The 13,120-nt window shown below is 43.8% G+C and overlaps 1 protein-coding gene across 3 annotated transcripts in view; it reads left to right on the top strand.

Moving 5' to 3' along the window:
- Positions 1-6,028: 6,028 nt before the first annotated feature.
- Positions 6,029-13,120, top strand: part of PCDH17 (protocadherin 17) — a 98,411-nt gene continuing 91,319 nt past the window's right edge. The window contains exon 1 of one of the 3 annotated variants that reach the window (XM_032402902.1): positions 6,029-11,120. In XM_032402902.1, coding sequence (XP_032258793.1) covers positions 8,547-11,120 — 2,574 coding nt within the window. In that variant the 5' untranslated portion in view covers positions 6,029-8,546. The remainder of the gene's footprint in view (positions 11,121-13,120) is intronic. The other 2 variants (XM_032402900.1, XM_032402903.1) reach the window with 2 other exon arrangements.

Here is a 13,120-nt window from a genome sequence, read left to right as displayed (position 1 = left end):
TCTTCAATGTTTAATTTAAAATATTATAAATCATTATATTTCTTTTAGTATTGGCAACTTGTAAATGACCATGGCCTTTTTTTTCCTGCATATTTTGCTCTCCTCTTTTTGAGAAACAGCTGACACTGACTCAGAAACCTGTGGACCCTCTAAGAAATGAGGTTTTATAGCTCCACGAATCAGTCCAGCCACGGTAATTTTAAGGATGATTCAATCCAGTGATTCCTTTTATTTAACATTTAACATGCTTTTAAAACATCACTTGAGTAAGAACAGAAATAATTTTATTGGGTATGCACTTGTTTATGCATGCTGTGGGGTAAGGGAGAACTGAACAAAGGTGTTTTACCTAAAACAAAAGCCTGTGACTCCCGGGGTGAGGGACAATAGCTGTTTAATAGAGCTTGGTTTTCAATTGAACTGCTCCAAATTTTTAAAGATAAGAGAAAATAATATGCTTAGCTCACTGAAAAGAGGAATTTACATAAGTAGAACATAATTATCCAAGTAAGACCTTGTCGCTGAGACTTGGGAGGGTTAATGATTATGATGATAATTAAAATGCAGAGGATTTGTAGAACACTTATTTGCTTTCTGAAGAGCTCAGTGTACTTCCCGCATATTCTTCTCATACTTCTCTATGTGATAGCTATATAACAGGACATTTAAATATCTCAGAATAATAGATAGAAATGTGTGACCTGTTATACCAATAAGTGATTATAAGCTTTTGGGTTTTGCCTCACCTGAAAGGCAGGACCTCCAGTGACAAAGCTTTTTGAAACATTTCAGGTCATCACAGCAAAACTGACTCTGAGGAAAGAGTGCCACCTACTGAATCAAGTTGCCCGGGTTCCCTCCAAGGGCTGGCCTTGCAAATTTAGAATTGTCCTACTTGCTTCCCTGTAAGAAACAATGGGGTTGCTGCACCATACATGAAATACTTATTATCTTTGCTTCTCGCTTAAGCCATTTTGTTTTAACCATCCAGCAGTCATATATATGAATTAACTATTTCATTCATAAACTTTTCATTTCTTTTAAAAAGTTGTAGACAAAGATTGAACAAGCCTAACTTTCTTAATGAAGGAAATTTTCCAAAACAAATGCCTGAATGTCTCTCTTTATGGTTGAAGTGACCACAAGGGGGAGCCAGCATGTAATTTCTCATGGGGCAGGAGAGTTGAGGTTTCATAATTAATTGAACCTTTTTATTTCTGGCTAAGTCAGGAGAAGACATGAATATGACATTTGGAATTTATGAAGCTCAGGATAGGTTTTTTCAGGATTACATTTTTCACAATGTAATCCAAGTCGCCGTTTTAATTATATGCTAACTAATACAGTAGATGTAACATTTTTTTATCTGACAATCATGTTTCTGTGTGGTCTCTCTCAAGTATTCCACACACAACTTCAGACACAATTTATTTACACCACACCAAATAACCTTAAGTTATCAAATTTAAATATAAAAATGTTAAATTAAGTTTTAAATTTGTCTCGATACTTAAAATAAATGGCTGAAATATGTGCCACTGTTCAAAAGTTGATCATTCGTGACTAATTTATGAATATGTCCTTTTGACTAACATACTCAGAAATATATGTAAAATACATGAACACCGGTTGGAAATTTAGTTCATTTCTTGTGTGAGTTTCAAATTAATAGAATTTGTATGTTTTTGTAGGGTAAATCCTGTAACTTTATTTTTGACTTTCTCTAGGAATGCACTTCATTCGTATGTGTGGGAGGAGTCACATGTATATGTATAATCATTTCATAACAACATATACATATAATAAAGAAGAAAAGTAAAATATTTTATTTCTTTGCAAATATTTTTCTAATAGCAAGATTTTGTAGTTTTAATAAAAGTTAGAAAAAATTAATATTTAATTTAAATTACTGTTTGTTTATGAAGATAGTTTATATTTGTTTCTTATTTTGTTGTATGAGAGACTGAGCTCTCAAAAACTTTTTAAATTACAAAACATTTCTCCTGAAGCTTAAAAATTATAGTTAATTTACATCTTTATTATAATTCATATTTATCATAACAGAGAAAGAGATGTTTTAGTGATTGTCCTATTAGTAGCATAGATTTGTCATTTGTAAAAAGAGAAAGCTTTGGTTAAAAGTCAGCAGATGACCAATAGCTGTGTGTTAGAGGTGAGCCACAGTATCTCTAAAAGACAACGGAAGCTAAGAGAACTAGCTGTGAATGAAATACTATCACTCATTTTAGGATTCAAATGTGATATGGAAACTTTTTTGATACTTATATCTAAAATAGTTTAGCTGTTAAAATTATTTTTGAAGATTCTCTATTAACAAATAAAAATATATGAAACCAGGCAGTGAAATAATGGTAAGAAGGACAGAAAAGGTAACAGTAGAGAGGGAATTTTTCATTCATATAAACAGTGGTTATGTTGAAAATATCAGCATCAAAATTTCTTTTAAGTACTGTACTGAACTCAAGAACACAGTAAACAGGACAAGTTTTTGAAGAATGTTGTAAGTGCTGCCTTTATGACTGCAGGCATAAATTCTCAGAACTCCAACTCCAACTAGTACATAATGAAATACAAAGAGTCTCTCAAAGACAAAAATAAATATCATGCGATTTCATTAAAAAGCATCCTTAAGATTATGTATTAATAATGTTAATTAAGCTATTGATTTAATGTAGAAGCATTAATCAGTCCTTCTTAGTCTATAAAGTAGACCATAATGCTTCTGTTGGTAGCTATTCTAACATAATAATCAATTTATTTTAAAACTTACTTGGACTATCATATCTTATTAAATAATTTCATATTATATTTATATTAATTAAATAATTTTATATTTATTAATTAAATATTTTAATATTTATATTATATAATTATATTAATTGTATATCTTTCCAAGTTCCTTTTCTCAGTAAGTGTGCATACATATTGTGTTTTGATGAAATCAATGAAATCTTTGGATGTTCAATATACGTTTAATAAAGAAGTAATAATTAAATTTCGGTTTAAGGTTGAGACTACCATCTGTAATTGTAAATCATGATTATCAACCAGTCTCTTCTTGAGAAATGCGAGATTGTAGGTACTGTTAGTTCTGCATAACACTACATTTTTCTAGATTCCTCAACCAGATCTCATACATCATTGCCTACTATGGTATAGAATACAATAAAATCTTTGAACTAAATGAACTTAATATTTTAAGCATACTTAAAAAGAAGTTACTTAATAACTATATATCAAACAAAAATATTTGGGGAGAAAAAATAGAATTTATGAGATGGTAAAAATTAGTAGTGATTATAGCTTTAAAAATTGTGTCTGGGGGCACCTGGGTGGCTCAGTCGGTTAAGCGGCTGCCTTTGGCTCAGGTCATGATCCCAGGGTCCTGGGATCGAGCCCCACATCCGGCTCCCTGCTCAGCAGAGAGCCTGCTTCTCCCTCTCCCTCTGCCTGCCACTCTGCCTACTTGTGCTCTCTCTCTATCAAATAAATAAATAAAATCTTTAAAAATAAATTGTGTCTGGCTAAGGGGAAGCAAAAGAATTGAAAATATCAGTTGACTCCATTTCCTTTAAAAATAAAATAGGGATGAGACATAAGAATAAAAATTAGTTAGTTTGGGTACATGTCAGTCTTTAGTAACAGAACTCAATACTACAGTTTAAATAAAATATAAGTAGATATCTGATATACTTCCATTTTGCTCCCTTTGGCAGATGCCCTGTGGCCTGGTATTCTCTTTCTATACACTAGGGGGAAGTGTAACATAATTACTCTGGAAAGGGTGGTGGTCAAATTGTCTATGAGGATGTATTTCCTATCATGGGTCTCTTCCCAGACACTGTGTTTCTCCCCTCATTTGTGTAATAGCACAATTAATCATTGATAATCAATAAGCCATATTCCCCTGTCCTTGAAATATTTTCATTCTCTTGTTTTTGCCTTATTGTAAACCTCAAGTAAGGATATTTTATGACTTTGCTTGAATTAGTATATAATGCAAAAAAAAAGCCATAGGTTTGTCATATTAAAAAAGTAATGATTAATAAAGGAATGTGTAATTACTACTCTTTATTTAAGTTAGCTGCTGCTTTTAAAGCATCAAAGCCTCAGCTTCCAAGGTACACATATTGGGACAGAGGTACCAAGCCTAAGGAGATATAAAGGTGAGGTTTCACAAACCTCACAAAGGTGAGGTTTAGGCACTCACTCAACAAAACAACCCAGATTTCTACAAAGCTCTAGCTTCCCTGTTTAGCAAAGGTATATGCACAAACTACCTACTTAGAAAATACAAAGACATTTTAGGATTTGAAGGTCTAGCTATAAAGAGCTCCTCTTTGAATTTTTAAATTGTTAAAGATAATCTCTTAAGGGAGTGGTGAATTTTGGATCCAGATCAGACTGTAAACTCAGACTATAAGTTATCTCATTGAATCCTCCAGGAAATAAATAGCTCCTTTACTTGAATCTTTAAGCAATTATCCCAACAACAATCATCAGAACTTTCTGTAATTGGCCTGGATTTGATTTTCTTTGAATCCTGAATGATTCATGTAACAGACTTGTACGTTAGTCATTCACAATTTATAAATGGCAACTTTAGTATTTATGAATTGCGATCAATATTCTAGCAATCAAAACACTCACCTTTTCTATTTCAATACTTCAATTTCCTTTTTCCTTCTTAACTCTTTCCCAGAACTGCAGGATCAGGAGCAAACCAGTCTTCACTTGTGGATGTTTGTGATAATAGTTTGGGAAGAAAGAATCTCTGAGATTAGAAACTGAAGTTGACAAAGTAAATGAATCAGGAGCCTATGTGTGTGTGTGTGTTTGTGAGAGAGAGAGAGAGAGAGAGAGGGAGATGGTAGTAGTAATGGTGGTGGTGGTGTTACTTACAAAACATGAATCTTAACAGATGCCCCACTGATCTGCCTTCTGCTTTCCACTCAGCTTTTATGCATAGAAGCTTTGGCAAATGTGATTATCAACACTTATTTGGTTGAGATAAAATTCAGATTGCCTTATAGAACTTCAGTAACAAGATTGAATAACAAAACCCAAAAACTAGTGTGTGTGTGTGTGTGTGTGTGTGTGTGTACTGGGTGGGGTGTCCGCTTTACCTTAAATCAGGACTTAGCTGAGGGTGACTAAAAAGGGTAGAGTCCTAAGTATTATTTAGCCAGATTTGAGTTTTAACAAACTACAAAGATTGAATTGACAGCTTTTCTCCTTAAAGGAGAGGAGTTTTTCCTCTGGGAAGACACGCCTCTCCTTCACTGGGCTTCTGCTTTTCTTCTGAAACACTTTCATAATCAAGTGACTTTCCTTGCATGGGTGCCTGGGGACAGCTGATTTTTCTCCGAGGATAAAGAAAGTTACATATTGATTGCTATTGCTCCGGGTGTGTTTGCACCAGCTCCGGCAGAAGCGGGCGCGCGAGCGCCCTCGCATTCACACACACTCGCTGAAATACACATTACACCCCCCCAGAAACACACACACACACACCACGCACGCGGGTTCACACACACACACACACACACACACACATCCCTCTGCACCACATTCAGACGGATTCACAGGCAGCCAGAAGATCTGCTTCTCTCTTGGCATAGGTGTATGTTTGGTGCCGGTGTGTGTGTGGGGGGGGGGGGTACAGAAACCCATCGGGAAGACCGCAGCTACTTTATTCTGCAAGCACGCTGCGATTCCGGTTCCTGTGTACATGGAATAAAAAATAAATAAATAAATCGCTGTCAAACTTTTTTTTTTCTTTTAATTCTCCTTTTTCTGGAGGAAGACGGTGGAGGAGCTTCTCGCAGTAGTTAAAGACTCGGGAGACCCGGCGACGAGGCCCTGGGCGCCGCTGCCAAGGCGGAGCGCGGGGCTCGAGTAGCCCAGCTGGTCTCCCATCTAACTGATCTAATCAATGACTCTGAAGAGCTGGGGCTCCTGGCTCCGCCCCCGCCAGTCTCTTTTCCGCCTTCTATTGGGCGTGGGCCGAGGAGGCAGGGCCTTGTTCCTCACGCGGATTGGCTGGCAGGGAATCAGTATCAATGTTTAAGCGGCGGCGTGAGGTGAATAGAGTCAGTCAGCAAGAGGCGCTGGGGAGAGAGCTGGGACTGCGAGCCCGGCGGATGCTGCAGCGGCGGAGGGCGGCTGGGGAGACGCTACTCCAACTGTTGAATTTTCACCTTTCATTTCCTCCGATGCTTTGCTTGCGGAGATGGATTTATTTGCTTTGAAATCCGCACGTCTTTCGCAGGCTATGCGCTGATCCTGACAGGCACCAGATTAAAAGAGACCACCCGTGACAGAAAAGGAGGAAAAAAAAAAAAAAGCCCTCCACAACGGACTGCACAATTAACTATGCACACCGGTGCTGGACTTTGTGAATAGAGAACATTGAGAGGAAAATCATGAACTATGATGCGGGGCTAAGCTGTGAACAGTCACTGGAATCCTGATTTTTTCTCTTTTTTTCCAGGACTCTGAAAGATTTGGGGGTTCCTCACGTCTAACCAAAAGGAAAGGTTTTTTAAAAATAAGTAAATAAATAAATAAATACACCTAGCAAAACAGACGCCTTGTTTTCCAGACCCTCGGACCCCGGCAGAAAGAGGTAGAGTAAAAGTGCTGCTGGATTCAGCTACACCTTCTTCCTTCCCTCCCTCCCTCCCTTTTCTCTCGCTTTTTCTTTTCCTCCAAAACATGAATCTGGCTTTTCTTTCTATAGAGTGAGTCAGAGAAAGCGTTAGGAAGAAGCCGCAACTAATGTCTGTGAAGGGAGGACCATGAGGCGAGAGTGAATACGATTCGTTCCACTGCTTCTGACTCATCGGGCAGATCGGAACACCTGCATTTCTGGATGTGTCATTCCCGTATGTCGAGGCGCCTCAAGAACCCGAAATAATGAGTAGACAGACCTGTGCCTAACATCCCCTCGGAGGTAGCTCTCGGGGGTGGGCGTCCCTGGCTGGGCCCCCGTGGCCGCAGCTCCTCACCCCCTGCCCTCCTCGAGTCGCCCAGAGAGACTGTTTGAGAGCGAGACTGCAGAATGCATCACGCCAAACCTTGATGTGTTTCTTTCATCCAGCCCACTCCTACTATTAAAAAAAAAAAAAAATTGACGGGAAAAAAAAACCCGCACTTTATTCGCTTCAAATATTCACCACTTTTATTCCTCGCCAAGGTTTTCCTTTCTAGATGAAGAGGACTGGGAGGCAGGGCCATTGGAAGGAGATGCTGAATAGAAAGAAAAGAGAGGCACTTGACAGCCCAGCCCTGTGAATGCAGAGACTGTTTCCCTTCTAGCGAGAGACAGGGAGAGTGTGTGTGCGAGGACTGGGAGGGTGGCTCCCCCTTCCTTTTTATTCCGCCTCCCCTTCCCCCTTCAAATCTGCACATCCAACCATGAGTTGCCTGTTGATTTCCTTTCGCCTGGGAAGAAAAGCAAACTGGAATTAAACTGCATCGAGAGAAGTCCTTGCTCTCGGGGAGAGAATGGGATGGTAGCGGCGGCTACTGGCTTGGCATAGAGAAATCACAGAGTGTGTGTTCTACGAACAGAGGCGGAGATAGAGCTATATATTCCCCCCCCCCCCATAGACTCATACCGCAAACGCTGATCTGGCTGTGGCTTTCCTGATTTCGGGGGAGAGCCTTTTCCGAGGAAGAGAGGGAGGAGCCTGGTGGAGGGAGGAAACTACAAATCGGGACACTAGTTCTTTGCGCTGCATTTCCTCCCCTCCCTTTGGCTGCTCGGAAAGGAGAGAGAGAAAAAATACGCTTGGCTGGGAGATGCAGTCCGCCGCCGCCTCTGCCTCAGCCAGCAATGCAAGATTAGATCTCTAAATGCAGCAAAACACTGCCTGAAAACCGAACAGCCCGCGAAGCCAGCAGACATTTCACAGGGCTCCAGCGAAGCTTCAAAATATATCTGACTCTCTCTCCGTTGCTCCTCATCCCCATCAATTTCATCGCAGGAGACGAGAAACAAGTAAGGATTTCACTTTCCCATCTGCCTGAAGACACACCTCCCCGCTCCCTCCCCCACCCGATGTGAAGAGTATTCCGGCGGCTACCGCGGGAGTGGATTTGCAGCGCCCTAGCGGAGCCAGGAAAATCCACGGATTCTTTACCATCCCTTCTAGACGCGATTTCCATCTCATCGCTGGCCTCATCGCTCAACTTTGAGTCGCCCCAAGTCCCGGCGGAAGAGACAAAGCCCCGGGCTCGCCCCCAGCCGCAGGGAGCCGCCGCCTTGCTCCGTGCCCCTGCAGCTTCGCTGCGCCGCCGCTTCTCGCCCAGTGCGGATGCTGTAGATCAACAGGTTCGGGGAACTTGAGCGGAATAAGGAGACCGCCGGGTGCCGCAGCCTAGGAGCAGAGGGAAGGAAGGACCCACAGACTTGTGGCTCGTGTCGTGCGCGCACGCTGCGCCCGAGCCCCAGGCTGGCGCGCACCCACTCGCTCGCCCCTCCAGTCCGGCCGCTCCTGCCCCCACCCCACCGGTCTGGGATGTACCTTTCCATCTGTTGCTGTTTCCTCCTATGGGCCCCTGCCCTGACGCTCAAAAACCTCAACTACTCGGTGCCGGAGGAGCAAGGGGCCGGCACCGTGATCGGCAACATCGGCAAGGATGCTCGACTGCAGCCGGGGCTTCCGCCCGCAGAGCGCGGTGGCGGCGTCGGCGGCGGGCGAAGCAAGTCGGGTAGCTACCGGGTGCTGGAGAACTCAGCACCGCACCTGCTGGACGTGGACGCGGACAGCGGGCTCCTCTACACCAAGCAGCGCATCGACCGTGAGTCCCTGTGCCGCCACAACGCCAAGTGCCAGCTGTCCCTCGAGGTGTTCGCCAACGACAAGGAAATCTGCATGATCAAGGTGGAGATCCAGGACATCAACGACAACGCCCCCTCCTTCCCCTCGGACCAGATTGAGATGGACATCTCGGAGAACGCGGCGCCGGGCACCCGCTTCCCTCTCACCAGCGCACATGACCCGGACGCCGGCGAGAACGGGCTCCGCACCTATCTGCTCACGCGCGACGACCATGGGCTCTTCGCGCTGGACGTCAAGTCCCGCGGCGACGGCACCAAATTCCCAGAGCTGGTTATCCAGAAGGCGCTGGACCGCGAGCAGCAGAACCACCACACGCTTGTGCTGACGGCCCTGGACGGCGGCGAGCCGCCGCGATCGGCCACTGTGCAAATCAACGTGAAGGTGATAGACTCTAACGACAACAGCCCGGTCTTCGAGGCGCCCTCGTACTTGGTGGAGCTGCCAGAGAATGCCCCACTGGGCACCGTGGTCATTGATCTGAATGCCACCGACGCCGACGAGGGTCCCAATGGTGAAGTACTCTACTCCTTCAGCAGCTATGTGCCTGACCGCGTAAGAGAGCTCTTCTCCATCGACCCTAAGACCGGCCTGATCCGTGTCAAGGGCAACCTGGACTATGAGGAGAATGGGATGCTGGAGATCGACGTACAGGCCCGAGACTTGGGGCCCAACCCCATCCCGGCCCACTGCAAGGTCACTGTCAAGCTCATCGACCGCAACGACAACGCGCCGTCCATCGGTTTCGTCTCCGTGCGCCAGGGGGCGCTGAGCGAGGCCGCCCCGCCCGGCACCGTCATAGCTCTAGTGCGGGTCACTGACCGGGACTCGGGCAAGAACGGGCAGCTGCAGTGCCGGGTACTGGGCGGAGGGGGGACGGGCGGCGGCGGCGGCCTGGGAGGGCCCGGAGGTTCTGTGCCCTTCAAGCTTGAGGAGAACTACGACAACTTCTACACGGTGGTGACGGACCGCCCTCTGGACCGCGAGACACAGGACGAGTACAACGTGACAATCGTGGCGCGGGACGGGGGCTCGCCTCCTCTCAACTCCACCAAGTCGTTCGCTGTCAAGATTCTGGACGAGAACGACAACCCCCCTCGTTTCACCAAGGGACTCTATGTGCTGCAGGTGCACGAAAACAACATCCCAGGAGAGTACCTGGGCTCAGTGCTCGCCCAGGACCCCGACCTGGGCCAGAACGGCACAGTGTCCTACTCCATCCTGCCCTCGCACATCGGCGACGTGTCCATCTACACCTATGTGTCTGTGAACCCCACCAACGGGGCCATCTACGCCCTGCGCTCCTTTAACTACGAGCAGACCAAGGCTTTTGAGTTCAAGGTGCTTGCTAAGGACTCGGGGGCGCCCGCGCACTTGGAGAGCAACGCAACTGTGAGGGTGACGGTGCTAGACGTGAATGACAACGCGCCGGTGATCGTGCTGCCCACGCTGCAGAACGACACCGCTGAGCTGCAGGTGCCGCGCAACGCCGGCCTGGGCTACCTGGTGAGCACCGTGCGCGCCCTTGACAGTGACTTCGGCGAGAGTGGGCGCCTCACCTACGAGATCGTAGACGGAAACGACGACCACCTGTTTGAAATCGATCCCTCCAGCGGCGAGATCCGCACGCTGCACCCCTTCTGGGAGGACGTGACGCCGGTGGTGGAGCTGGTGGTGAAGGTGACGGACCACGGGAAGCCCACCCTGTCCGCGGTGGCCAAGCTCATCATCCGCTCGGTGAGCGGCTCCTTGCCCGAAGGGGTTCCCCGGGTAAACGGCGAGCAGCACCACTGGGACATGTCGCTGCCGCTCATCGTGACTCTGAGCACTATCTCCATCATTCTCCTAGCGGCCATGATCACCATTGCCGTCAAGTGCAAGCGCGAGAACAAGGAGATTCGCACCTACAACTGCCGCATCGCCGAGTACAGCCACCCGCAGCTGGGCGGGGGCAAGGGCAAGAAGAAAAAAATCAACAAAAATGACATTATGCTGGTGCAGAGCGAGGTGGAGGAGAGGAACGCCATGAACGTCATGAACGTGGTGAGCAGCCCTTCCCTGGCCACCTCCCCTATGTACTTCGACTACCAGACCCGGCTGCCCCTCAGCTCGCCCCGGTCGGAGGTGATGTATCTCAAACCGGCCTCCAACAACCTGACTGTTCCTCAGGGGCACGCGGGCTGCCACACCAGCTTCACCGGGCAAGGGACTAATGCAAGCGAGACCCCTGCCACTCGGATGTCCATAATTCAGGTAAGAGACTTTTAGCCTAACTGGGACTTTACTTTATTGCTGGTTTGGGGAGCTGTCCTGAAACCTTGGGAACAGGACAAAGCCACAGGGCCAGCAGCAGTGAGAGAGGAAAATTTTTTAAGTGAAAATGGTTCACACTCTTGCCACTACGTGTAGGACATATTCCATACATAACCCCTCCCATGTAAATAGTCTAAAGTCTAAAAAGATGTGAAAGTCTTACTTTTGCTGTATTTTAAAGTTTATTTTTGTAGGCTTAAAAATGTTAGCAGTGTTCAGTATTTAGAGTTTATTTTACTTTATTTTTATTCGTGGGTCTGTATTTCTCTCCATAACAAAGGATTCCCAGAGTAGGAAAAAAAAAATGTTTTAGTTAAATTGCTTTTTAATTCTGCTTAAAAAAATCTGATGCCAAAAATGAAAGAAATGTATACTCAAATACTCAGAAGTTAACTTTTTCAGGTACAAAACAGCAACTAGTCAGAGAATTCCAGAGCCTGAATCTGAGCTAAGTTTTCACTCCTCACCAAAAAAGTCAGATTTATATTTTAAAAAGTGTTTTAAAGAATATGAATCTGATTTACTTTTTACAGTAGAAACTGCATCATGATGTCTCAGTGTAGTTTAAACTTTTAATATGTGAATTATGCTCTGAAGCTCTTTCAAAAGTTTGAGTAAATGTAGGCTTTGGATAATGACCGTTAACTGTCTATGAAAAGTTTATATTTATTTTGTCCTGATCTGTTTCTTGGAGTCATTGAGGAAGGAATAGAGTGCACCAGAGGGTCACAGACTCAATTTATATGGCTGAAAACAGGAGGCGTATTTGGCATTAAAGGCACTTGACGCACCAAAAGGAGTTTCAGGATGTATTTAGTTTTCATACTATGTATTTTCAGTATGTCTAAGTGATATTTAATATATTTTAGATAGTATAATCCAAAGTTACTGATATATTAAAAAAAAAAGAAACCTAAATGACTGACCCATCGTGGACGTAGATGCTAACAATAGCAGGTGACTGTACTTTGTCTAGTCACTGCCTAGCTTCTTTTATCCACTATTAAGTTGTGTCACAGAAAAACTTAATTCTTTCTTATTATAAATGCATGTTGCTACAAATTACTCTGGATGAGCACTACTTGAAATTCAAAATTGAGATTAACTAAAAGTGACACTTTGGGAGGAAGATTAGTTTGGGGCAAATGAAGTTAATTTGTTCATAATTTTATGCTTTGAAAAGCAAATACCTTTTAATGACACTTGGCTCAGTAATGTTTTTATTATTAAAATGAATAGTAAAACTTCATAACCTTATCCTTTCTAACAGAAGTATAACAAATGCTAAAAGTTAGCAAAACATATTTTCTTATAATATTGTAATGTCCTTGTAAAACAGACTCTTGTAATTGGTGCTACTGAATACTGAAGTATCGATTGTAGTATTAAATCCCACTTTTTATGGTGTCTACTGTATACCAGTAATCATGATTTTCTGATGTCTATAAAAGACTGAACAAGTAATATCTCCCTTAAAAAATATTGTGGTTTCTATGAAAGTCTTTCTGTGACTGTGTAAAACTGGTATTTATGATAATCTCTTTAGGGAGATATGTTAATATCTGTATTTATAGATCTTTTGTAGTCATTTTATATATACACATATGTTAAATACCTTTCTTCTATTTTTACCATTGACAACTACAAAGATATCACAGAGAGTTAATGTTTAATCTTCCATTTCAAGTGCTGTTAGTTGAATTCTTATTTAGGTTCCAGTAAAAATGAAGTTGGTGCAGTAGAATATCAGCAAGCCTGATTCCTTGGTCAGATTAGTAAGGAACAAATTTGGATGGAAGTATCCAGAAGGTTTCGAGGGACAGGGGTGCCTATATTGTATTTACACCATGCTGTTCTTTAAGCTGTTCATTGCTTGAGGAATGGATGGTGGTGATGATGGTGATGGTGATGATGATGATGATGATGATTCCTCTCAGTAG

This window comes from Phoca vitulina, unplaced genomic scaffold, assembly GCF_004348235.1.
Source record: "Phoca vitulina isolate PV1807 unplaced genomic scaffold, GSC_HSeal_1.0 scaffold5, whole genome shotgun sequence".
NCBI lineage: Eukaryota > Metazoa > Chordata > Mammalia > Carnivora > Phocidae > Phoca > Phoca vitulina.
The sequence above is the reverse complement of the archived record's forward strand: the minus strand, read 5'-3'. Positions and strand labels throughout refer to the sequence as shown.